Source organism: Acomys minous (assembly GCF_964271855.1).
Source record: "Acomys minous genome assembly, chromosome: 10".
Taxonomy (NCBI): Eukaryota; Metazoa; Chordata; class Mammalia; order Rodentia; family Muridae; genus Acomys; species Acomys minous.
The window spans coordinates 73478624-73502834 of NC_140491.1; the positions used below are offsets into that span (position 1 = coordinate 73478624).

Consider the following 24211-nt stretch of genomic DNA (forward strand, 5'->3'; position numbering starts at 1 on the left):
CAACAAGGTTCCATCTCAAAAACAGAAACAAGGGGCTGCAGATATGGCTCAGTGGTTAAGAGCCATTGTCTGCTCATCAAGAGGCCCCGGGTTCAATTCCCAGCACCCACATGGTAGCTCACAACTGTCTGTAACTCCAGTTTTAGGGGATTTAGCACTTTCACACAGACACACACAATGCAGGCATAACACCACCTGGGACATAGCCTGTCCCTTGCCTCCTGCCATGGCTCCAGCTCTAGTTTCCACTGTCCTTGCCCACATTTAAGGGCTCCTGAGGTGGGACTGCCCCTGCGGGTAGACTTCTGCCCCCCCAATCTTTATCCTCAAGCACATATCTGCAGAGCCCCTCTCTGCCTTGTCAGAGTAGCTTGTTTACAGGCTCCAGGAATCAGGGTGCAGGTTTCTTTGGGGGAGATCATTCATTTTTCTTATGCCTTCTAGTTTGCTTAGCCACTTCCTATTGAAGGGTACTTGGCTGTGTCTAGTTGGGATGATTATAAAGCTGTTAAGAACAGTCTTAGAAAAAAATGTTCATATGAGGGTCATATTCCATCATTTTTAGCAACTGTTTTTTTCCCCACTCAATATCCGGTTACTGTTTGATTAGGTTAATCTGTATAGATTTAGATTTTATAACATGCTTTTGTGCTCCATTACAGTTCTCCCAAGTTGTGTCCTTTTTCTGTGCTGTGTAGTATTCCACTGGGTGACTAGTCCAAGATGCACTTATTCTCCTCTATTCTGGACATTTATGCTGCTTACTCCTCTTCTGTGCTCCCCGCAGGGCTGCTGCGTACATCTCTTTGCAGCCATCGTATATGTGGGATGAACCCTTTTTTCTGTACTGGACTTGTAAGAGGGACAGAGTTCTCATCTGCCCATGAGTCTGCCCACCTGTCTGTCCATCCCTGTGTGTGTGTGTGTCTGATTGCACCCCAGAGCCTTTTCATGCCACCAGCAGAGACGAAAGAGTAGCATTCGATCTCTGCCAGCAGTGGGAGTCATTGCTCATTTTAATTCCAGGACTGGTTTCTTATTAATTTCTTTTAATTAGTTTCTTTTCAGTTTTGGACTGGGCTAACGCCTATCTGAGAAGTGTGAAATGGTATCTGGGAGTTCTGATTTACATTCCTCGTATCCCTGTGTGGACCCCCCCACCCCCCGCTTCCCTAACACCCAGTCTTTCTGTACCTCCGCTGACCCCGAATCTCCCAGCATCCATGTTCGTAGTTGCCACCTCCACCTGCCTCCAACCATTAAGATCTGGGCAGTGCAACCCGACAGCTGAAATTACAGGATGTTCCTCCAGCCACTGTTTCCATGGGAACAAGTAACAGTCATCCTTCATGATTAGGTGGTATCCATGGCAACCAAGCCAGCAGCATTTGAATGAAACCGATTTTATTTTATTTTATTTATTTATTTATTTATTTATTTGCGAACACACGAAGGTTAAGATGCCTGGTTCTGGCAGTGGCTTCCAAGAGTAGGTGGCAGCCTGGTCGCTCCCCCCAAATGGGGACTTCTTTCTACCTGTCGACAGAGAGAGAGAGAGAGAGAGAGAGAGAGAGAGAGAGAGAGAGAGAGAGAGAGAGAGATTGAGATTGAGGTCAGGTGACTCCAGGGCTCAGTTCTGTAGACTGGGAACCTGTGTAGAGGTCATAGCATGTCTGAGATGAGGAAGGACTGCTGGGCTGTCCTCTGAGGGAGACTGCAAGGTGACTGGCTGGGCCTTTCCTCCCATGAATGGTCCTTGCAGATGCTTCCTTGGCGCTGTGTGGTCTTTGTGATCTTCTTGTCTTCACTGGGATCCTGCCTTCCCAGGCCTGGGAAAAAGCTGTGTTGCCGAGTCCGGAGGCCAGAGGCAGAGATTCCCTGAGTTTAAAGCTCTGAGCTGAGATTTTCCTCAGAAGTAAAGGCACTGTTAAGTCTGGGGGTACAGCATGGGTGTCAGCTCCTTAATTGTTTTTCTTGTATAAATGAATAAAGGTTACTTGGGGGGGGGTGCTGGAGGGCACTGGGAGAGTGCTCTCTGCTTTTACTCTCATCTCACTGATGTTTAATCATGAGCCCAGAGAGGGAAAGGCCTTGGGCTGGAGTCACACAGCACAGACAGGGTTTAAATGAAAACCCAGCCCTCTACTCTGTTTCCTCTGCCTTCCTTGAGGCCCTAACGTGAGAGTCCTTTTGGGGGAGCATGGTTTAGGAGACTCAGTCACCCTTGTGTCTTGCAGCCTTAGTTTCCATCATCTGGAAAGAGGTACACACCATGGCTGTCCAGTCTGTCAACACTTGTTCTCGGTGGGGGGCAGTATTGACAGGGGGATTATACACAAGCTGGCCAAAGCTGGGTCCCCAAGGAGATGGAAAGACCTTATTCTTTTTCATTATAAAGCCCAGTACATGTACAGTACCTAACAGAATCTACCTTTGTTATTGCAAATGTATGTGGGTGCCAGGGAAATAGAGACTGAGGAGATGGCAGCTGAGACGTGCTGGTCAGAGCCATGGCACTGCAGGGGTGGGGGGGCTCACCTGTGTGCCTACCTCAATGCTGGCTGACGCTTGGCTGCCTGCAGGCTCCCGGGGAAACCACTTGGAATAAGATGAGAGGCTGGACCAAGTGGCCTCTGAGAAGCTTCTGGGTCAGGCAAGAGGCAAGGTTCTGGGGAGTCCTGGAGGCCATCAGTCTCAGAGCTGGGTGAGGGTGCAGCCCCCCTCTCCAAACATCCTTGTTCCACCAGGAGGGCAGGTGCCCTACATGTGTATGTGTGTGTGTGTGCCTGTGTGCATCTGTATGTGTGCACACTTCTGAGTGTGTGTGCCTATGTGTGTAGACACCTCTGTGTGTGCCTGCGTGTCTGTGTCTGTGTCTGTGTGTTTGTCTGTGTGCCTATGTATATAAGTATGTGTGCCTGTGTGTGTGTCTATGTGTGTATATATGTATGTGTGCCAGTGTGTGTTTGTCTGTGTACATGTGTGTGCATATCTGTATGTAAATGTGTGCTCCTTTTTGTGTGCACTTGTGTGTGTGTGTGTGTGTGTTTGTCTATGTGCCTGTGTGCGTTTGGCTATGTGCCTGTATACATATGTATATATGCCTGTGTGTGTGTGTGTGTGCGTGTTTGTGTGTGTGTGTGTGTGTGTGTGTGTCTATGTAACTGTGTGTGCCTCTGTGTGTGTACATGCTCATGTGCCCTGCTGTGTGTTTCCCACATGTGAACATATGCATCTTTGGAAGCCAGTCATTTGACGGGGGGTGGGGGGGTGGGGGGGCGGGGGGGTGTTCCCTGATACTCTGGAGACCTCAGTTGTTTTGTCATAGGGATTCTATGACCTTTGGAGGAGGCTGGGTTGCAAGCTGGGCACCCAGGGTTTAAGTGAGTGCTTTGTATGAGTTAGCTGAGTTGGTGGAGGAAGGGAGATGGTCAGAGGGGGCGGGGCAACCCAGTACTCCTGAGTGCCTGGCTCAGTAAGCCTGGGAACAGATCTCTCTCTCATTGTGAGAGATGGGGAGAGACTTAGTAGGTCTGCAAGACTCAGGGATGGAGAGTGGGACCGAGTTGTGTCTGAACTAATGGGGTACCCTAAAGAGGAGAACGATGGCTGTATGCCACAGAAGGACATGCAGTCCATCGTGGGGGGACAGCATGGGTGAAGTGTGGACGGGGAGCATCTCTGCCTCATGGCAGGTTTGGCAGAGGCAGTACTCGGGTTCCACTGAATGGCACCTTGAGGAACCAGGGTGAGGAACCGAGGAGGGTGGAGGCTGCCCACTCCAGGCTTGGCACTTCATGTTATGACTCTTTTCCCTGCCCCTGGAAAGGTGGCTGACCCCAGGAGTCGGCCTTAGCTCAAGTTTGCACGCTGAATGGAGCTGAAGGCCGTCTGTGTGTCCCCATCCTTTGGCTGGTCCTGCAGCCCTGGCCCAGGACTTCAGGAGCCATGAACTTGGTGCAAACGCACCTGCTTGCTAGTGATGGGACCTGGGGCTCAGGCTCGACTCCGGTGAAGTGGGGTCTCCATTGCCTGCTTGGCCTGCCACGAAGCCTCCTGCAGGACTCAGGTGGGGTAAACCAGCACAGGGCTCATAGGACATCTGCCTGGTGGGGGTGACACGTGACACAGGGATACCCGTCCAGGTGGAGGAGGTGTGTGCTGTCACAGGGAGTGAGCAGGAGCTGGGGGGGTGGGGGGAAGGGGGCTCGGTTGGGGGAAGAGACGTGAAGGCAGACTGTGAGCGAGCGTGGGAAGAGATTTCCTAGGGAAACCTCCAGAAAGAGTGGGTGTCTCTTGACTGACTGCCTAGCAGAGAACGGGGGCGGGGTAAGTCTTAAGCAGAGAAGTGCAGCAAGCAGCAAGGAAACAGGAACCGTGGAGATGGCTGCAACCTCACTGGTGGAGCTAGTCTGGCAGAGGTGGCCTGCTTGCTCCGTGGCCAAGGCTCAGAAGTACAGAATTGTTACGGTTGAGTGAGGGGCTAAGCTCTGTCCTTTAACACTTCTGGGAGCGGAGTTGTTAGGAAGTGTGTGTAGGGTGTTCTAAATGGCCCTGCCTTTGAAGGGCTGGTTCCTGAGAGCACCTCTGTCCTCTGTCCTGTGTGTGCATACAGCCCCCGGGCTGTATGTGTGGGAGGATTTGTGTGAATGTGAGTGTGTGCACATAATTGCCAGAGTGGTTTCATTCCCAAGTCCCCGTGAGCCCCAAGTGCCAGGGAGACATTCACAGTGTCCTTTGCTTCTGTGTGGGTCAACAGGTTTTTCCTAAAGGCCACACACACCAGGCTGTGTGTGGGGTGCAGGGGATGTGGAGGTGCAGTGTGGGCATTGGGAGTTGTGGCCTCCCACCCACCCTCTCTCTCACACACACACAAATGCACACACACTTCAGTGACCATCTCAGCAAGAGACAGACTCAGCCATTTTCACAGGATCAGTAAGACGACAGGCGGTGGTGTCATTAGAGACCTCCTTCAGGGTTGTCTGGATAGTGAGGCTGGTGGGAGAGCCCAGAGGGGGGAAGTCTTCTTTGAGGGGTACCCTGGGGGGGGGAGCACATCAGAGCAGGCAGAGTCAGCAGCTATAGTCTGAGGGGAGCGGGCAAGAAGCAGTTGCATTGGGCGGATTCAGGTCCTCATAGGAATGTGTGCGCCAGGCTCAAGCGTGTTTCCTCCTGCACCCCGCCCTGCCTGGACTGTCGCTGGTTACAAACCTAAGTATCTCAAGACTTAAAAAGCCATGGAAGCTGTAGCCTCCTTGGCCCCATCTCCTTGCAGCTGTTGCTGTGCTCTGGCAGGCCTCCCAATCAAAGCTTCTGGAGAGAAAGACCCAGATGGGAAGACAGAGGTCACAGTTTATCTTGCCTGAAGGGACCGTGGAGGCAGGCTGTCCAGGCTCCATCTAGTGTGGCGTTCTAGGAAAAGGCTCAGTGATTGCACACACAAGATTGCAAGCCTAAGTGCAGCCTCAGGAGCCTTTAAGAGGCAATAGTGAGGGGCTGGAGAGATGGCTCAGTGATTGAGAGCATTTGCTGCTCCTGCAGAGCACCCTGGTTCTGTGTCGGCTGCTCACACGGTAGCTTACAACGATCTATGGCTCTAGTTGTAGGGGATCCGACGCTTCTTCAGGCCTCCATAGGACCATGCGTGTGGTGCAGAACATCCCTAACATATAACAATGATAAATAAAATCTTTTTTAAAAAAGTCAGCTGGGTGTGGTTGCGCACGCCTTTAATCCCAGCCTTGGGGAGGCAGAAGCAGGTGGATCTCTGTGAGTTTGAGGCCAGCCTCATCTGCAAAGTGAGTTCAGGACAGCCGAGGCTACACTGGTGTCCTCCTTTTTGGAGACCAGGTCTCTCACCAGACTTGGAGCTCGCTTACGGCTAGACTTCCTGGCCAGCAAGCTTCCGGGATCCTCTTGTCTTCATCTTCTCAGCACCAGGATTATAAGCACACCTGAGCCATCTCCCCAGCTCCATCTTAACCGCTTTTAAGGGTACAAATGTGCAGTTGTACAACTCTCCATTCACAAACCCGTTCGTCTTCCTAAACAGAAAGCCTACAGCAGCAGCTGTAACCCTGCCCCTTCCCAATAGTCCCGGGCAACCTTTAACTGACTCTCTGGCTATGAATTTGACTACTGTAGGTATTTCCCATTGTTGGGCCAGGAGAGTCTTCACCCTTTGGTTTCTGGCTTATGTGACTTGGCATGATGTCATTCTGGGCTCATCCACATCATGTAAATGATGTTTCACAGTGTTCATGTGATCTGTGGATGGGCAAATGAATTGTATCTGCCATGTGCCTATTGCAAATAGCGCTGCTGTCAATATTCCATACAAGAATTCAAATCTGGTCTCGGTCCTTTTGGGTGTACTCGTAGTAGTGTAATTAATTGCCCGGGTGATTTTTGGGGTGCACACCACTGTACTTTCCCACAATGGCTATAGTCTATTTGTTGTACTGTCCTGGGAAGTTAGGAGGGAGGATGGCAGAAGCCACAGCATCTCAGACCTTTTGAACCTGCTTACCTTCCCTCTCCTTCTTTGACAGAGTCACCCCAAGAAAGGCCAGGCTCCCGGCGCAGCCTTCCCGGCAGCCTGTCAGAGAAAAGCGCAAGCATGGAGCCCTCGGCTGCAACCCCGTTCCGGGTCACGGTAACTATCTCTGCGTCACCACCGCCACTGCCACCACCATCACCACCTCGCCCTGCGGGGCTGCTCTGCGACCCCGCAACCCCCATTCCTGGAGCCTCATGGACCGGGAGAGCATCCAGCCTCCCTCGCTCTAGGTATCCAATCCCCTGGCAGCTCCCTGCTCCCCGGGGGCCGCATGGGATCCCATTCTTTGAGGGAGGGGGCAGGTGGAGGACAGCGCCCAGGAGGCCACCAGAGCTGAGAGAGGAGGCTGGATGAGAAGCTGCCTGGCATGTGCGTGCCCTGTGCCTTCCACCCCTAAGATGTACATCTGTGTTTTGGTATCTTTCATGGAACAGTCCGGGGCATGTCATAATTTGATTCTGTCTTGACTTGAAAGAATTCTGTGTCCTTCAGCTGATGATGCCTTAAGATGGACTCCAACACGGCATGGGTACCATAGCATAGCTGTTCAGTTTAGACAGCTGACGTGTATACTTGGCTCTTTTTTTTTTTTTTTTCCCAAGCCTAAGGCCCGGAGAGAATGCTCAGTTAATATAGTGCTTCCCTTGAAAACATAAGAACCCGAGTTCAATCCCAAGATCTCATGTTTAAAGAAGAGGTTCCAGGTTCTGTGGTAGGAATGTGTAATCACAGAGATGGGAGACAGACAGGTAGGCCTTGGGGCTCCCTGGCCAGACAGCCCAAAAGGTGAGCGGTACCCTGAAAAATGGCACCCTAAATTGTCCTGTGGCCTCTAGACACGTGCACACTTTTGTGTGCGTGTACCTGCACGCACACATACGGATATGTGAGTTTGCAGGCATACACACACACAAAAGGCCTAAATGACTTCGCAGAAATAGACCTCAGTGACATTTAATGCCTCTCACTCCCATGGATCCTTCCCTCCCTTTCTTTTATTTTCCCTGAGACAGGGTCTCTCTATGTAGCTCTGGCTAGCCTGGAACTCACTATGTAAAGCAGGCGGCCCTCGAACTCACAGAGATCCACCTGCCTGCTGCCTCCCAAGAGCCACACCATGCCCTGCACTGTGTATTCTAATAACTTAATTTATGTGTATTGGTGTTTTATGTGTCTGCGTGAGGGTGTTGGATGCCCTGGGACAGGAGTTAGAGATGGTTGTGAACTGCCCTGTGGGTGTTGGGAATTGAACCCAGGTCCTCTGGTGCTCTTAACACACCGCGCCACCTCTCCAGCCCTGTATGCGTAGTCTCTGCATTTACACTCAAACACACATCTGTGGAGACACACTGGGTATGACTGTACGTGCTTTTCTACAGTGCTGTGGCAGGTACCTGGCACTGTGGTAAGGATACACACCGCCTCCCCCAGGGATCTCCTGCCTGAATCCCAGATGGAGTGTGACCCTTTGACCGTTCATTCAGCAAGTTTCCCCATGTGTGTGCTTGCTGTGTGCCACGTACCGTTCTTGGGGTGGACTGAGGGCAAGAACGCCCAAAGCTGGTATATAGCGTGCAGAGTGCCAAGGAACCCACAGCTTTATATTGGTGCTAAGAGCAGCCAGGAGGGGAAAACCAAAGAGAGCTTCTCAGGGGTTTGTGGCCTCAAGGCGATTTTTTTTTTTTTTGACAGAATCACATGTAGCCCAGGCTGATCTCAAATCTTATATATAGCAGATGATGGCCTTGAAATCTGGGTTTTTGGGGTTTTTTTGTTTTTGTTTTTGTTTTTTGCCTCTACCATTTGAGTGCTAGCATTACAGGTATGTACCACCATATTTGGACTATGAGGTGGTGTTTGAGCTAGAGGACAAAAGATGAGGTGCCAGCCAGTTTTCAGCGGGGGGTGGGAGGGTGGGGGGGTGGGGGGGTAGGGGGGGAAGAAAGAGAATATACAGGCCTGGCTGTCATTATGTGAGTCAGGGGCTCCAAGGAAGCTGACTTTGACTGTCCCTAGCAGGAAGGAGAGGTGTCTTAGGCCCAGAAGGGTCAGTGGGAGTTGGCTAGGCAGGGAGTGGTTGTGGCAAAGGTGTGGGTTTACACTCCACTGCTGCTGCTGGGTCTGGTGATGGAGTTAGAGTCACTGAGTGATGCTGGGCCAGATAGAGCCTTGGATGCCAAACTGAAAAGACAGAGCCACTCCCCCTCCTACTGGTGTGTATAGTATAAAGCTAGGCTCTGAAGCCAGGTGTGGTGGTGGACACCTGTAATCCCAGCACTCAGGAGGCAGAGGCAGATCTCTGTGAGTTCGAGGCCAGCCTGGTCTACAAAGTGGGTTCCAGAACAGTCAGGGCTACTCAGAGAGACCCTGTCTTGAAAAAATAAAATAAAACAAGACAAAAGCCAAACCAAACCAACCAAACACACTAGGTTCTGAGGTTCCTTTAGGTTTGCAGGACTTGGGTATGGACGTCTTAACAAACTTCCCTAAGAGGTGGTTCAGAGTCGGGGCTGAGGGTCAGCCTCTGGCAGGGAGGGCCTAGGGTCATACCCCTAGATGTAGCCAGCTGGTTTCGAGGGGCTCTACAAAGGTGAGCTCATTATGTCCATTGGAGCAGAAACTAGATGCTTCTCCTCTGGATACCTGGACTACAGCGGGTAGGGAGAACCTTTGGGGACCTTGGAATAATGGTTGGTGTACTGTGGTCCTGCCATTGGTGGAGTGTCTGCTGTGTGCCTGGCACCATGCGTATTGTACACCAGGCACTATGCCCGCTCTCCTGCACCCCAGCTTTTGTAATCCTTCAGGCAGCCCCGATGCTGATTGCCCCATTACAGAGGAGGACACTGAGGCTCCTGCGGTAAAGCCATATCCTCAAGCCCAGGCTGATGAATGAGACCCTGTGTCTTTGGCCCCAGAACTTGAGTGTGGCTTCCTCGGGCTGGGAATAGGAATGTCCCGTGACCTGCCAGTTCCTCTGTGGCTTTATTGTGCCCACCGTCACACCTCCATGTCGCTGTAATCTGTGGTTTGGTAATTGCCGCCTGAGACTGGCATTTTTTCCTGTTGTGCCTCCTTCCGTGTTTCTTGGGGGCAGAAGCCACCTGAGGATGGAGTCGGTGCTAGCCTGTGAGCCTGCAGTACCCAGGAATCCACTGATGTGGTTTGCAGGGCGCAGGGGGCATGTTCACGAGCCATTTGTCTACCCACCTTCTGGCTACCCTGTGAGGAGCTACTAAGCATTGCCATTTCACACATAAGCAACACAAAGTTCCCAGTTGGTATCTCTGTGTCATGTGGCCCCTGAACTAGTGAGGCACTGATAGGCCTATTGGCCATGTTAGTGTCTTGTCCTTAGGCACTTTGGCCAGTACAGTGTGGAACGGCAACCCCTGCCCTTTGGCAGGTGCTTAGCGGATGAGATGCACGGGGACCAATCATATTCATCCATTAGATCCACACTCCCAATTGGGGTTTGCATTCTGACTCAGGACTAGTGCAGGGATGGGGAGGACTGTGCTACAGGACAGAAGGCACGGCATGTGGGGTGCTGGGGAGAAGAGCCTCCTCACCCCATTCCTCAACACTCATTCCCTCATGCATTTGCATCCTCGCTTCTCAGCTTGCTGCTGCTCCCTGCAGACCCCGAGGGAGCCTGGGGAACATGGTTTAGCCTGGGGGAGGCAGGGGAGATACCACAGCCTGTAATGAACCTGCCACTGTTGGCCGCCATTGCAAACCTGGGTGACAGGATGTCACCGTCTCTCGCAGAAGGTGCCCTGTGGGAGATTGTGTGTCAGAGTCGGAGGTCTCCAGGCTGAGAGAGGACTGGATCTGACAGAGGTCCCCACCCAGCTGAGAGTGGAGCTCTGGCCTGGCTTGTTCACTCCCTCCCAGGGATCTCACCTTTCTGCATGTAGCTATCCCTATGGCCATTTCACAGGACACAGGTGGCTCAGTGGGACATGGGTAGCAGCCTCCTAGACACTTGGGAGAGCCTCAATCTTTTTCTTTCTGTGAAATTAACATGATGGCTCTGTGGTTAGGCATATATTAAATGCTTATATATCCTAATGTGGCTTTAAGGTCTGGTGCCAGCTTTGTGATTTGAGGGAGTTGCAGGTGCTTCTTGCTCTCCTGTGTGACTCCCACTGTCGGTGGCAGTGAGCATGGGGCTGTGGTTCCCCTAGGAGATTGTGTGTCCAGAGCTGCGGGGGACCTGGGATAAAGAGCACATGGCCGAGGGTCTGAGAAAGGTGACAGCAGTGGCCTCCTGCTCCTCTCTTGGAGGTCTCTGGGATTTGTACCGGGAAGGGGAGACAGGAAAGCACATCCAGTCGGCTGGTTCTGGAGCTGCAGGTATGTAGGGCCAACCTGACGCTTCCTGCCTCTAGTGTGTTCTCAGGAATCGGGTTGATGGGAGACAAGGAAATGCTGGCAGCTGGAAGGTCCCTGTGCCTTTAGCATCCCAAGGTGTGGGCTGAGTCCTTCCTCTGCCCCCTAGGCTGCTGACCTTGAAGAGTCCAGCAGGGTCAGGGTGGGAGGTGGCAGAGGCTCTGGGAAACTGGGCAGACAGTTGAAAGTGGAGACATTTGAAGGTTTGGCTGAAATTAGGTCTCAGGGCTTTGTGTGTGTGTGTGTGTGTGTGTGTGTGTGTGTGTGTGTGTGTGTGTGTGTGTGTGAGAGAGAGAGAGAGAGAGAGAGAGAGAGAGAGAGAGAGAGAGAGAGAGAGAGAGAGATGGAGAAGTGTCAGAGAGGGGAAGGCTCAAAGAGCTGCAGACACTGCAGATAAACCCAGCACAGGATTGATGCTTCTAGAAGCAGGCCTTCGTGGTCCACTTTGACTAGGGCTGGCTTGTGCATAAACTATGTGTTTCTCATTCAGTATGTCTGGGGTGCTATGGGAACCCAGAATGAGAGGTCTCTGGCTGAGGAAGATGGGAGAAGTCTTAGAGCAGAGACCTTTAAAACTGGCTTTTAAGGGACAGGCAAGGGTTCCCCAAGAGAAGAGGCAATAATTAGAGGAAGATCTAACCAAACAGGAACAAGCCAGTGGTCCTGACTGGAATGTTGGGAGCATGAAGGCAAGAGCCAAGTGAGAACTGTGAGGAGGGCCTTAGTGGGATCATGGAAGCCTTTGGACTCTCTTCCATGGCATGCGGAGGCCACAGGGGGTGACGGCTAAGGACAGGGGTCTCTGGGGTACCCACTTGAGATTTCCAGCCCCACCACTACCCCTGTGGTGTCCCCACATGGGGACCGTCCTTCTCCCAGGAACAGAGGTGCAGAGGGTGGCTTGGCTGGGGAGCCTGCCATTTTGGCCACGTGTGCCTTCTGTCAGAGGATAGAGAATGTTCCAGGTAGGACTCTGTCAGAGTACCAGATGCAGGAGCTGTTCAGGATGGGCTAGGGATGGTGGGGGTGGGGTGGGCAGTAATGGTCTCTGAACAGGGAGCCCAGGGCCATGAGGCAGATGAGACTGCCAGGACTTGTGCTCAGGCCTGATGGCACAGGTCAAGGGTGCCATCAGTAGCAAGAGTCCAGGACAGATGGGGCATTCAGGATGGGTTAAAGGAGTAAGCCGACTGCTAGTCTCACCGGACCCTTGGTCCCTGTACTTAGATGTCCTTGTGGGGGCCTGCTTGCTCTGGCCCGGAAAGGACTAGCCCAGCCTGGGCAGCTTGAATAGGAGCATGGAGAGGGAAGGCAATAAACACAGCTCCAGAACCTTCCAGGTTGTCTCTTGTTTTCTGTAGGGCCCTCTCTAATGACCACTGAGGTGTGAACGACTGACTCCTTGGCTGTGTCACAGGCTCCTTACAGGTTTTCTTGTATTCAGAGTGGAAGCTAGGCTCAGTGACTGGCAGGTGGGGTGGCATGAGGATTTTCCTCTCTTTACCTGTGTTCCGGGGAGACAGGGCAGCTTGAGGCCCATGAACGGTACAGGTAGGTGTTTAGCCAGTGTCTGCCCTGCTGCTTGTTTTTCAGGGTACACCCTTTCCGTACCTTCCGCAGAACCTATCTCTCTTTTCCACGCTGTCCCTCACTGCCCTAAAGCAGCATCAGCTTTGACAGAGCTCCAAGGTGCAGCTGGGACCAGGAAGTGAGAGAGTGAGGAGCTTAGGGAGCCAGAACTAGTGTTCTGAGGGGTCAGTAATGGACAGAGCTGGCCAGCCTGCAGATTGCTTTCCCACCAGTTGGGGGCAGCAGAGGGCAGCAAGTGGACATCTGGGTGGCTACTGTCAGTGAGAACTGAGGTCCTGGTTGTACCCCTGGCCACAGGGAGCCCTTGAGTTATGGGGTGAACTGTGGTGACAGTAATACTGGTCAGGAGCACCCAATTGGCTAATGACAGCTGGGGATGGTGTGAGTGGCTCAGCTGCCTTGGCCTGAGTTGTTCGGACAGCTGGATCTCTGCAGAAGGACCCTTGGGGTCATTGGAAGACTAAAGTTTGGGGCCACAATAGGCTTGCATCAGGAGGGGCTCAGGGTGAGCTGACAGGAAGGGTAGGGCCCTGAAGTCACCAGGCCGGGGCTACTAAACACTTGGACCCTGTCATCCTGGACTGCCTACAGGCTCCTTGGGCCCCCTGTGAGCTTCTCCACTACTTTGGGGAAGAGAAGGAGGTCATTCCAGGGGAGGCAGATGACGGGGTCAAGTCCTCCGGTCTGGGTTCCAAGCTCCGCATGGCTGACTGTATGGAATGTATGGTAGAGGATCACAAAGCCTATTTTTGGCAGGCCGGTGAGGCAGGCCCTGTGCTGGGTACTCTGTGGGTAGTGTTCATTTCCTCTTTACAACACTGGGCCACACACACTTTACTTTCCAAGATGCTTACACTGAGCATAGACAAAGGCCCACTGAAATGGCCTCCCTCCAACACTGGGATGTGGAAGGCCTCATGGACCTTGCTGGCTGCCTGTGGCCACTGTGTGCTAGCCCAGTATCATTGTCCTCCGCATGAGTGAGGGCTGTGAGGGGAGGCACCTTGTTCTGGGTTACACAGTCCGTAAGGGTCAGAACTGACATTTGAATCCAGGCTCCCCCCAACTCCCCGACTTCCCTTACAGGTGTCTGAGAGGTTATTTCTTTGCACCCCACCTTGTGGCCCTGCAGGCCCTTACCCCCTTCTCGGATCAGGAGCCTGGCTGAAGGCAAGGTTCAGATGCCTTCATTTCCCCACTTGCTTTCCCTGTCTGTGTGTCTGTGTGTGTGTGTCTGTGTGTGTGTGTGTGTGCGCGCGCGCACACACACATGCGTGTTAACTTGGGGATCCCTCCTCGGTTTCTCTCCCTCTCTCCCCTCCCCTCTTCTCTTGGAGACAGGGTTCTCCCATCAACCTAGTGTCTGGTGTCTAGGCTGACTGGCCAGTGAGCCCTGGGGATTTGTCTGTCTCTGTCCCCCCACCCCCACCCCTGGCATGTGCCATCGAGCCTGGTTCCCCCCCCCCCCTTCCTCCCATAGCTTCTCAGGGTTAAACTTAAGTCCCCATTCTTGAGTGGCATCTACTTTACTGTCAGGCATCTCCCCAGCCCCCTGCCCCTCCCCTTTTTTAAGACAGGCCTTGGACTCTTGATCTTCTGCCTCTACCCCTTGAGTGCTAAGATGCCAGGCATACACACACAGCATCATCCCTGGTTCATACAGCGCTGGGGATCCACCCCCAGGGCTTTGTGTACACTGGGCCAGCACCAAACCAACTGCTGCCCCACCCCCACCCACCCCCATTTCCTCACTTTTTCCTGCTATGAATACAAAGTGATCACATGGAACCCAGTTGGATTACGGATATAATTACATGTGAGTTCTTGGCTAGAAATTGTTTCTGAAGCCAGGAGGCCTTCTGTGGAAGTGGCAGATACTGACATCTGCTTCCTACACAAGTCCACGCATCTCGATGAATAACTGCCCGCGGAATTGCTTAGAGAACACCTCAGAGGAGCCGTGTCCCTCCCCTGTCCTAGTGCTATAGATGGCCTCTGGTAGGGGTGGATGGATCGATTTCTGGTACCCATGGACCCTCAGGCCTGTCTCGGCCTCTGCCTTGAGCCCACTTGATCTCTTTGCCATCCCTCTGTGCCCTGCTTTGAGAAATTCTTATACCCACCTGCACTCCTTCCCCTCTGAAAGTCCTTCCCGGGCAGACATCCCTGTCCCCAGCTTCAGGATGTATGCCTCGTGTCCTTCCCCTTCTCCACTTGTCACTAACGATCCACTGATTCATCCTGTGCCTCTCTTCCAGCAGCTGACAGTGACCTTCTCAAGGGCAGGACTGGCTTCCGGTTCCTTGGAATCCTCCGTGCTTGTCGTGGGCACCTGCTATGGGCTGGTGAAATGAAAAGGGGCCAGGGGGACACACCAGGGAGCAAGTTAATTAGATTGGGATGAAGTGGGGGGGCACCTCCCCTCCTCAATCTCCAAGAGCCCTTCACTCTGTGTCGGGGGCCACTGTGGCCACCTACTCTGAGAGGAAAGGTTTGACTGGTCGCCCGGCTCCCCAGGACTCCTAGCAGAACATCAGTCCTAGCCTAGTCTTTGCCTACAGTTGCTCTGAGCCTTCAGAGGCCAGGTCAGTGCAGCCTGCAACTGCCAGATTACCAGAGGACAATGGCCTCTGCTGTCATCCCCAGCTGTGGCCGTTTCCCTGGTGAAAAGGCATTTAGCAGCCCTGTTGCTCAAGGACTTAGGGATGTTGCTGCTCTCTCAGTTTGGCTTTCTTGATGCTCAAGCCAGAGGGCCCCTGGGTTCTCTGTTGTTCCTCATTGGTTAGCCTTCTCCTGCCTTGCTCTAGGGCTAGCCCAAAAGGTTGGGTGTCTGGGAACTAGGACTGTCTGACCTAGTATTTATCCTTTAGGTTAGCCACTGTCCGCAAAAGGTCTCATACATTTGTGATCACAGCAGATGAATCCTCATCGGCATGATGGGGGAACATCCCCACACCAAAAGGGTTTAGAGGTCAGCTAGTTTCTAGGACAACCTTTTCATTGTAGGAATGAGGGAACAGAGTCACAGAATGGCTAAGGTGCCTGTTCAGGGCCTCATGGTTGGCTGTGGAGTGGTCTACACAGGCTGAACTCCGCACCACTGCTCCTTGGCTGTGTGGCCCTGGGCAAAGGTTCTTGCTCTTTCCGAGCCTCGACTTTCCTATCTGTATAATGGGGTTGAGAGGATCAAAGGAGTCACCAAAAGCTCTAGCCAAGGACCTGGTGAAAGTTTCCTGAATGCATGTGTTGGGTCAGCTCCTGTTGTGGCCACTCTGGGGGACGGCCTCCGCCAGGAGCATCTGCTCACACCAGATGGGGAGGGAAGGTCCGTGATTCGCTAGGAAGACTGGTCTGGTCATGGGTTCTTAGCCCCGAGGCTAGAGGACGAAGATGAGAGGCCAAATGCAAGGGAAGGCACCCTGGCACAGTGGACTTTCTGAAGCCCCCTTCTCTGTTAGCCTAGGGTCAGCCTAGAAACATGGGCGCTTTCAGGCCTCTGAGACACTTTATGCTAAAGTCAATGTCCATAGGCCTGGGGCTTTATGGCACAGTAAGTCACTCCTGGCTGCTCAGTATTGTCACATCTGTGGCTGAGACCTGAGGAATGCATGTCTGATTTCTGTACATAGATGCTTGCTCAGGCCTGAGGGAGGAATCAGAGGGCCACGCTTGTGTACCTTTTCCACTTCCTGAGTCATCCCCACCCCTTTCTCCTGCCTTCTCCAGGCGCTTAGGTTTTTTTTTAAAGGGACCCTTGCTTTGCATGTCCTCATGATGTGTCTGTCGTGAGCCCAGCGTGGGGTGGTGGTGTGGAAGTTGGAGGCTAGGAGGCCCTGCAGCATTGTTAGGGGTCTCCAGAAGCAGGCCGACCCTGTTGTCCTGCCTCACACCATTCCCTGAGCCCAGACCCGCCTGCATTGCTCTTTGTGGTTGCTCTGGCCCTGCATTTCTTAGTAGACCCACCTGCTAGAATGTCTCAAAAGCTGTCTCCGCTGGTAAGCCCACCAGGATTACTCCTAAGTGGGATTCTTTAAAAAAAAAAAAGTCTTCTTTGATATCACAGAAACTAATTCACTCACCAGCCTGCTGCAGCCCCTGCTTTGGGGCGTGACAGTCCAGTATGGGTGGGAGGCATTAAACACCTTGTCAGTGGAAATGTCTACGGAGGGACCTGACCAAGACTTAGGGCAGAAGGACCTTCAAGGAGGGACGGGAAGTTCCCTCCAGGCAAAGGGGACTTTCATTTCAGGTAGCCCCTTTGGAGTCTTTGCTGGCCAGATGGAGCACTAAACGCAAGGGCAGGGAAAGTGGTGGTGATGATGAAGACAGTGGGCTGTAGGTAGGCGCATGCGCGGCAGCAGCTGGCCTCTTCCTGCGTGGTCTATTGTCCTCACAAACAGTGTATTTGTATAGCTATTGCCCCCCCCCCCCCAATACCCTTTACTGGCAAGGGAGCAGCCATGGTGTCCAGCCACTGGCTTAGGTGGCGTAGCTCTTGAAGGGCGTTGTCCTCTACTTTGAGAATGTTAAATTGTAGGGCAGAAGGACATGTTGGGGGCAGGAGCTTGTTGCTCTCAGCAAAGATACAAGACCCTGAGAGCCATGCATCTGGGAACGGTAGAGATGAGTTTTGGGGGTATATGATGAATGAACAGGGTGTGCACACAGACACCCCCAAAATGAAACCTCCCACACAGGGCAGGGGGAAGATGGTGGTGGCAGAGTTAAGCTTGGTCTTCAGGATCACTCTCCTTTTTTTCTTTGGTGATTGGCGCTTGTGGCTATCTGTCTGTTAATAGCTGAGTGTGTATGTGCGTGCGCGTGCATGTGTGGTGTGTGTGTGTGTGTGTGTGTGTTTGACATGCATGTGTTTTTTTTTTTTCCGAGACAGGGTCTCTCTGTGTAGCCTTGGCTGTCCAGGACTCGCTTTGTAGACCAGGTTAGCCTCAAACTCACATCGATCTGCCTGCCTCTGCCTCCCGAGCATGCACCAACATTGCCCGGCTTGTGTGTATGCATGTGTATCTGTGCGTGTGTGGTGACGCTGAGGAGATGTGCGTGTTTTGCTTGCCTTCTTTTGTGGGTGTGCCTTTTGTGTGGACATTGTCAGCATGCTTGTCCTTGGACTTGACTGTGGTTTCGGCCTTGTAATATTTCTCCACGTGTTAGGTGAGGTTTTCTAACCAGGATGTTGGTTTGGAACAGGGCCTCATTCTGTAGCCCAGGTTGGCCTCCCTCCGTGCTGGCATTATGAATGTGCCAGTAGTCTTGGCCACTCAGCACTTTGAGATGAGTTTATCCTTGGATGTCTCCGCCTCCTTTGGGGACCTCAGGGCCAGTGGTCCTGTTCTCCTTGTGTGTGGACCATGAGTTCTGCTGAGAAGGTGGAATGTGAGGGTCTTTCATATTTAAGGGAACACTGGCTAGGGTCAGAGCGGGGGTCTGTGGGCATAAGGCGGCCCGTAGGTAAGTGGGTGGCCATCAGAGAGCCACCAGCTTTTGATCCCAGCTTAAAACGTCTCTTCTTTTTTACCTGTCACCATGCTTGTCACTTCATTAGCGCATCTGGTCACTGATCGTAACTTCATAGAATTGGCAGGTGCCAGTCAGTCCTGGGAAGGGCTGCTGCTCGCTCACCCTGCTCCTTGTGTTTCCAGTGGGAAGACTGAGGCCTGGGAAAAGGAAGTACATACAAGCTACCAGGAAGAGTCTGGAAGCTTGGTGCCGAAGCTGTAAGGAACTGAGACTAGTGTGGCCACCCTCTGGGCCATGAGTGTCTTGTTTGCACCACATGGGCCCTATTGCCCTCTCTCATCCACCTAGGAAATATGTCTCTTGCCACCCCAGCTCCTGTCCCTGCCTGTGTGCCCAGCATCTCTCCTCTCCTGGGGCCAGTCGAATGTGTTATCTGTCTGGGATCGTCCCCTGCCTTATCTGTTTTGCCTATTTAGGTGTACTCTTGGCATTTGGACCAGGGCCCTAGAGCGGTATTGAGAGAGATGTCTGTGAAAACAGCCTTTTGTCTCTGAAGCTTCTCTGTTTGGACTTTTAAAACTGGTATGGGTGTAGCTGGGTGCTGCCCAGCATAGATCCATGGCTTCTGCCTGCATCCTAAGCACTGTCTTAGAGTCAGTCCCAGCGTGGATGGAAAAAGGAAGACAGAGGTATGCCAGGCCATTTACAGCATCTGCAGTGGTCCAGGGTCAGGAAGCGGAGGACATGAAGTCTGGGCTGGGTGGAAGGTGTGTGACTGGGTAGACGCTGAGGGTAGAGGAAGGCTGCCTGCCCTTGACTGAGCACTTGCTGTCTACTAGGTGCGGGCCCAGTACTTCACACTGCAGGAGACATAGCAGGTTGGAGTCCCTCGGTGACAAGGAGCTCCCAGGGTGCACACCTGTGCTACGCCAGAGAGTCCAATGCATAGGAGAACAGGACAGATAGAGCCTCCCTGAGCCCTCAGGTTCTCACTTGGGAATCCTGTCGGCAGAGGACAGTCTGAGCTGTCTGTTTCATACTCTGCCCAGCCCACATTCTAGAACTCTCTGAGAGAGACCTAGCTATGCCACATAACCCCCTGGTCCAGAGCAAGGATCTGAACCTCTCCTAGCCTCCACTTCCCACTCCGAACACCTGACATTCTGAAAGCAAAGCCCACGCTCTCCCAAGGACTCTCAGCCGAGGCCTTGAGCCTCCTGGGTTGGCTCCCTCCCTGCTGAGAGATGTGCTCTGAGTTTTCATGGACACAGCAACTTGGCAAAACAGGAGCTTGCTCAATAACCCATCATTTATCATCATCATCATCACTTGGAATTGATTGAAATGGGTGAATGGAGAAATCACGCGTCTGGAATTCTGAAAGGGCTCTGAGCGCTGCTGGAGAGCCTCCCAGAGAAGAGCAGGGGTGGGCCAGATGTTAAGACAGAATGGCTGCAACTGGGGTGTGTGTGTGTGGGGTGCCTGGCGGCTCATCATCCTTTCAGCCAGAGACACTGACCTCCTCCACACTGCCCTGGGGCCTGGCCAGTGGTAAAGTGGGGATCAGCTGGGAGCAGTTATTCCTTTTGGGTGGAGGGAATTCGCAGAGGGGACAGAGGCAAGAGCTGGTAATAAGCAGCCTTATAAAAAGTCCCAGAGCCTTAGAGCCCAGTACACTGGCGCAGCTGCCTGCTGTGTTAATGGAAGCCGGTGCCCCATGGGGGGTAGGGAGTGGGGGAGTGAGGGAGTCGGGGAGCCCGCATGGGGTGGGGGGGGGTGGAACAGGCTTTGTCCCTGTGGACTTGAGGCTGCCTGCTGCTTTTTACACTTCAGTCCCTGCTCCCTGGATGAAAGCTTAGGCCCTCACCTGAGCAGCCCCGTGGCCGCACACTGTGCACACGGGGAGTCTCTGAGGTTGCTTCAGAAGAAAGTGCTAGTTAAAAGAGTTCAACACTTCTAAACTGGACGTTACTATGTGGCTCCAGGGTCATCTAGCGAGCAGCTTCATTGATGTCCCTGTCCCCACTGCTGGGCAGCCTGCAGACTCCTACCTGTGTTGGTCACCCACATCTCAGGACAAAAAGAGTTGGCTGTCCTTGAGTCAGTCTCAGTAATAGTGACAGAACAGCCACAGCATGTTGTGGCTTGAGTACCTGCTGACTTACTGGTAGTATCTGACCGTGGTCCTCCCCGTAACCCCATAAAGGAGGTTCCATCATTAGCTTGTATCACAGATAGGATAGTGAGGCTCAGAAAGGGCCAGCAATCTGTACATAGGTCATCTGAATTAGGATTTGAGCCCAGATCAGATAGGTGTTGCCTGTCTGCAATCCCAGCACACGTGGAAGGAGATACAAGGATTAGGAGTTCTGGGGCCAGCCTGAGCTACGGCAGACGTCATAGGAACATCATGAATCCAGGGCCAGCTTGGGCTACATAACTTGCTGAGACCCTTCTTAAAAAACAGATTGGAACCCAGGCACCAAGAAGAAGCTTGACGTGCCCCAGGGCTGGATTAGCAAGGCGAGATCCTGTGTGTGCAGCAAGACAGTCTCTTAAAGGACACACAAGAAAGCTGACTGGTGTGTGTGTGAGAGAGAGAGAGAGAGAGAGAGTGTGTGTGTGTGTGATGGGGGAGGCAGTGGGGGCTGGCAAAGGAGAAGGCTATGGAGTGGTTAATGAAAGCGTGCGTAGCCCTCAGAGATGAGCTAGCCCTAGCATATGCTGTTACAAACTGCAAGTTTTTATGAAACCTTTGTATTTGAGTGGGTTCCTGGTGAGAATAAACTTGGCTTTTGTTGGGTGTTCTGTTTTGTTTTACACCCCCAAACCTCAACTCTGATCAGCCTTATGTGTCCTGTTAATCCTTAATGCATGTCCCTCCCCGGCTCATTTCACAGTGAGGTGACAGGCCTTGACAAGCTGGGGTTGGGTACAATTTCGTTGGAGGCCTGTGTGCCTGCTTGCGCCTCTCAGTTCTTAGCCACTGACTGTCCGTATGCTCCAGTACAGCCCAAAAGTGGGTGTCGGGAACTCTGTTTTACTGAAAGAAGGAACTATCTGTTTGTTGGTTGTTTGAAGTAGGGTCTCACTACATAGCCCTGGCTGGCCTGGGACTCCCTTTGTAGACAAGATTGACCCCAAACTCACAAAGATCTGCCTGTCCCTGGCTCTGGAGTGCTGGGATCAAAGGTGTACACTGCCATGCCTAGCTAGAAAGACCGGGAACCTTGTCTGGTGATATTTTTGAGTTTTTTGTTTTGTTTTGTTTTTCTCGATACTGGCCTCAGACCTGTAGCTGATGCATGCTAGGCAAGTTCTCTACCACTGAGCCACCTCCCGGCCCTTGAACTTGGGTCTAGCATAACTTCCTGGCTTGAAGACCGGCCAGCCACTGTGCATGAATTCTGGCTGTAGCTGATCCCATGAAGGGACAAGAGAGAAGGCTTATCTCCTTTCACCCGGGGGCCAGGGACCAACCACCTGAGCCTCGTGAAGGACAGTCACCTGTGAATCTGGGCAAAGCATAGCAACCAACACAGCTTGGGGGCCTTTGATTCACTGTGCTTTGTGACCTCGGGAAAGCCCCGTCACCTTTCTGGACCTTCATCACCCTCAGAAATACAGCTTGTTGGCCAGGAGCCTCCCTCTGGGATTTGCTATCTGAGAGGCTCTGAGCTGGGACACAAGGTCTGCAGGGCATATTGTGGTAGAGTGGGGACTAGCAGGGCTTCTCCGTGGTCCCCTGAACAATCTCCCCTGGTCTGAGCTGCTGGGCCTTTTGGAAATGTAGACAACAACCACCCTGTAGTGTCACCCTGTATAGTGCCCATGGCTGTTGTGGTCCCGGGGTCCAGTACATCAGGCTCTTGAAGTACTGAGTCCCAAGGCCATTGCTAGCTTGGATAAGCGTAGGTAGCAAGCGGGTGGCCTGTACTGTGGTGTTGGAGCCTTGTGAGATGTTGGGGGAAAGTGACAAGAGTCTAATCCACCACTCCTCCTCCTCCTCCTCCTCCCCTTCTCCCCATCTTCTAACTGACACTATTGCTATTGCATGGGCTCCATAAACTGTAAACCAGGCTCTGTGCTTCTTTGTACCCTAAGAGTGTAACCGTTGTGAAGTTTTTGTCAGTGCAGAAAATGAAAACCAAGAAAAAGTCCAGTCCCACTGAAGAGACCCCACAGCTTAACACCTGTGAGGGAGCCCACGAGGTCCTCCAGGAGGGGCTGAGGTTGGGAGAGCCCAGAGTTCACATGGACGTGCAGGTCCTTGCCTGCCTGCTGTCTGCTAGGAGCTTTGCCCTCCCCTAGCCGGCCTTGTCTTGCCTGTGGATTATGTCTCTGGTGGAGGCTCCCTCCAACCTACCCCTTAAGTCAAGGGATACCTACTGAGCTGCAGTACATGGGGACACCTGGGCAGCTGATGTGGGCTACAGGGGTCAGGTGGTGTATTTGGACACTGAAGGCAGAGGCATCTTAGCTGGGCTAGGGGGACGTGTGGAATGCTGACAAGTGACAACTGGAAGAGGGCTGCTATGGATGGGAGGTTGGGGGAGGAAGAAAATGCAGAGGGGAAAAAGGCAGGAGGAAGGAGGAAGGATAGTTGGGGTGTTGTAAAAAGAGGGAGCGTCTTGTGGGAACCTCTCTGGCTGGCACTAGCTCTTGGAGCTGGGTGTTCTTGGGCAAGATGCCTCACCTCTCTGAACAAGGCTTCTTCACTTGCAGATAAGGTTTTTTGTTTGTTTGTTTGCTGGTGTTTTCTGTGTGCTCTTGAGCTTGTCATGTGTAGGAGGTGGGGCTGCAGCAAATGTCCACCTGACCCTCTGAGCTCAGAGAGCTGTCAGGCTCTCCCATTCTTCTACAATGGATGAGAAGCCACATTCAGATCACAGTAAAAACACTGACTTCAAAATAAGTTAACACCCCTTTACTTCTTCATAGGATCCCACAGAATCAGGATGGGGGCTGAGTGGGTGTGGGTCGCTGCAACCCTTCAGTTCCAAGCATTCCTCAGGGAGTTCCAGTTCTCAGCTCTCCTCCCTCAGGATGCCTCCAAGTTCCAAGCCCAGTGTTCCTAACGCTCTGCTGAAAACAAAAACAAAAACAACAACAACAAAAAAAACCATGACCAAAGGAACTTGAGGAAAGGGTTTATTCAGTTTATACTTGCATATTTTAGTCCGAGTTATTGGAGGAAGTCAGGACTCAAACCAGGCAGGAACCTAGAGGCAGGAGCTGATGCAGAGGCAGAGGAAGGGTGCTGCTTACTGGTTTGTTCCCATGGCTTGCTCAGCCTGCTTTCTTATTGAACCCAGGACCGGCAGCCCAGGGGTGGCCCCACCCACAATGGGCTGTGCCCTTACGCGTCAATAGAAAATGCCCTACAGCTGGATCTTATGGGCATTTTCTCAGTTGCGGTTCCCTCCTCTCAGAGGATGCTAACCTATGTCAAGTTGAGAGAAAACCAGGCAGTACACCCAGTAAGACTCAGCTGTGCCCTCTCAGCCCCACATCTATTTAGCATCTGTCAAGGGAGCTCTAGTCCAAGCTGCGTGTATTGCCGCTTGCCTCCTCACCTGTCTCTTCATTAGTCCAAAAGTGCTGGGGTGGGGTGGGGTGAGTTGGGGATGGTGTTTTCAGGTGGAGCCTCAGCTCAGCGCTGCCTGGTGAATCCATGCATTGTCTGAGCCAGGTGTCCCAAAATTGGGGATACTCAGCAAACCCTTCACCTCCGCGGGGGCTCCTCCCTACAGGGGGCCACTGAGGGATCCTGTACCCATGGGGATTGGCCTTGCTGGATTTCAAGTGTTTCAGCCTCCGTCCTGACATCCAGCCGTCGTCTGCCCGCCTTAGGGGTCTAGATGGCCAGAGTGCTACTAGATGCTGGCCGCTAGCCTCCTAGAGGACCTGATCTCCCAGCCTTAGTTTCCTTCAGCTGTGCAACCGCTCCTGTCAGTCCCCCGACGGGGCGGGGTGTGGAATCCTCCCGGAGGTTGGGGGGTGTGGCGAAGGAAGGCCAGGAGGTGAGGGGCAGCTGGTGGCGCGAGCCCACTCCCCCTCCCGTCCCCGCCCCTCCAAAGCCTTGCCGCCCCGCCCTCTGGATACAAGGGGGTGGGGTGGGGTGGGGGGCTCGGGCATCCTCGGTCACGGTCGGAGGCGCTCGGCTCAGCGTCGCCATGGCAACGGCGG

At 53.0% G+C, this 24211-nt stretch overlaps 1 protein-coding gene across 11 annotated transcripts in view; it reads left to right on the forward strand.

Moving 5' to 3' along the window:
- Window positions 1-24211, forward strand: part of DAB2IP (DAB2 interacting protein) — a 178387-nt gene that overhangs the window by 83209 nt on the left and 70967 nt on the right. For 10 of the 11 annotated variants that reach the window (XM_084798135.1, XM_084798133.1, XM_084798134.1 and 7 more), the window contains exon 2: window positions 6555-6658. In XM_084798135.1, coding sequence (XP_084654261.1) covers window positions 6555-6658 — 104 coding nt within the window. Of the gene's footprint in view, window positions 1-6554; window positions 6793-24211 lie in introns of those variants that run through there. The other variant, XM_084798128.1, reaches the window with a different exon arrangement.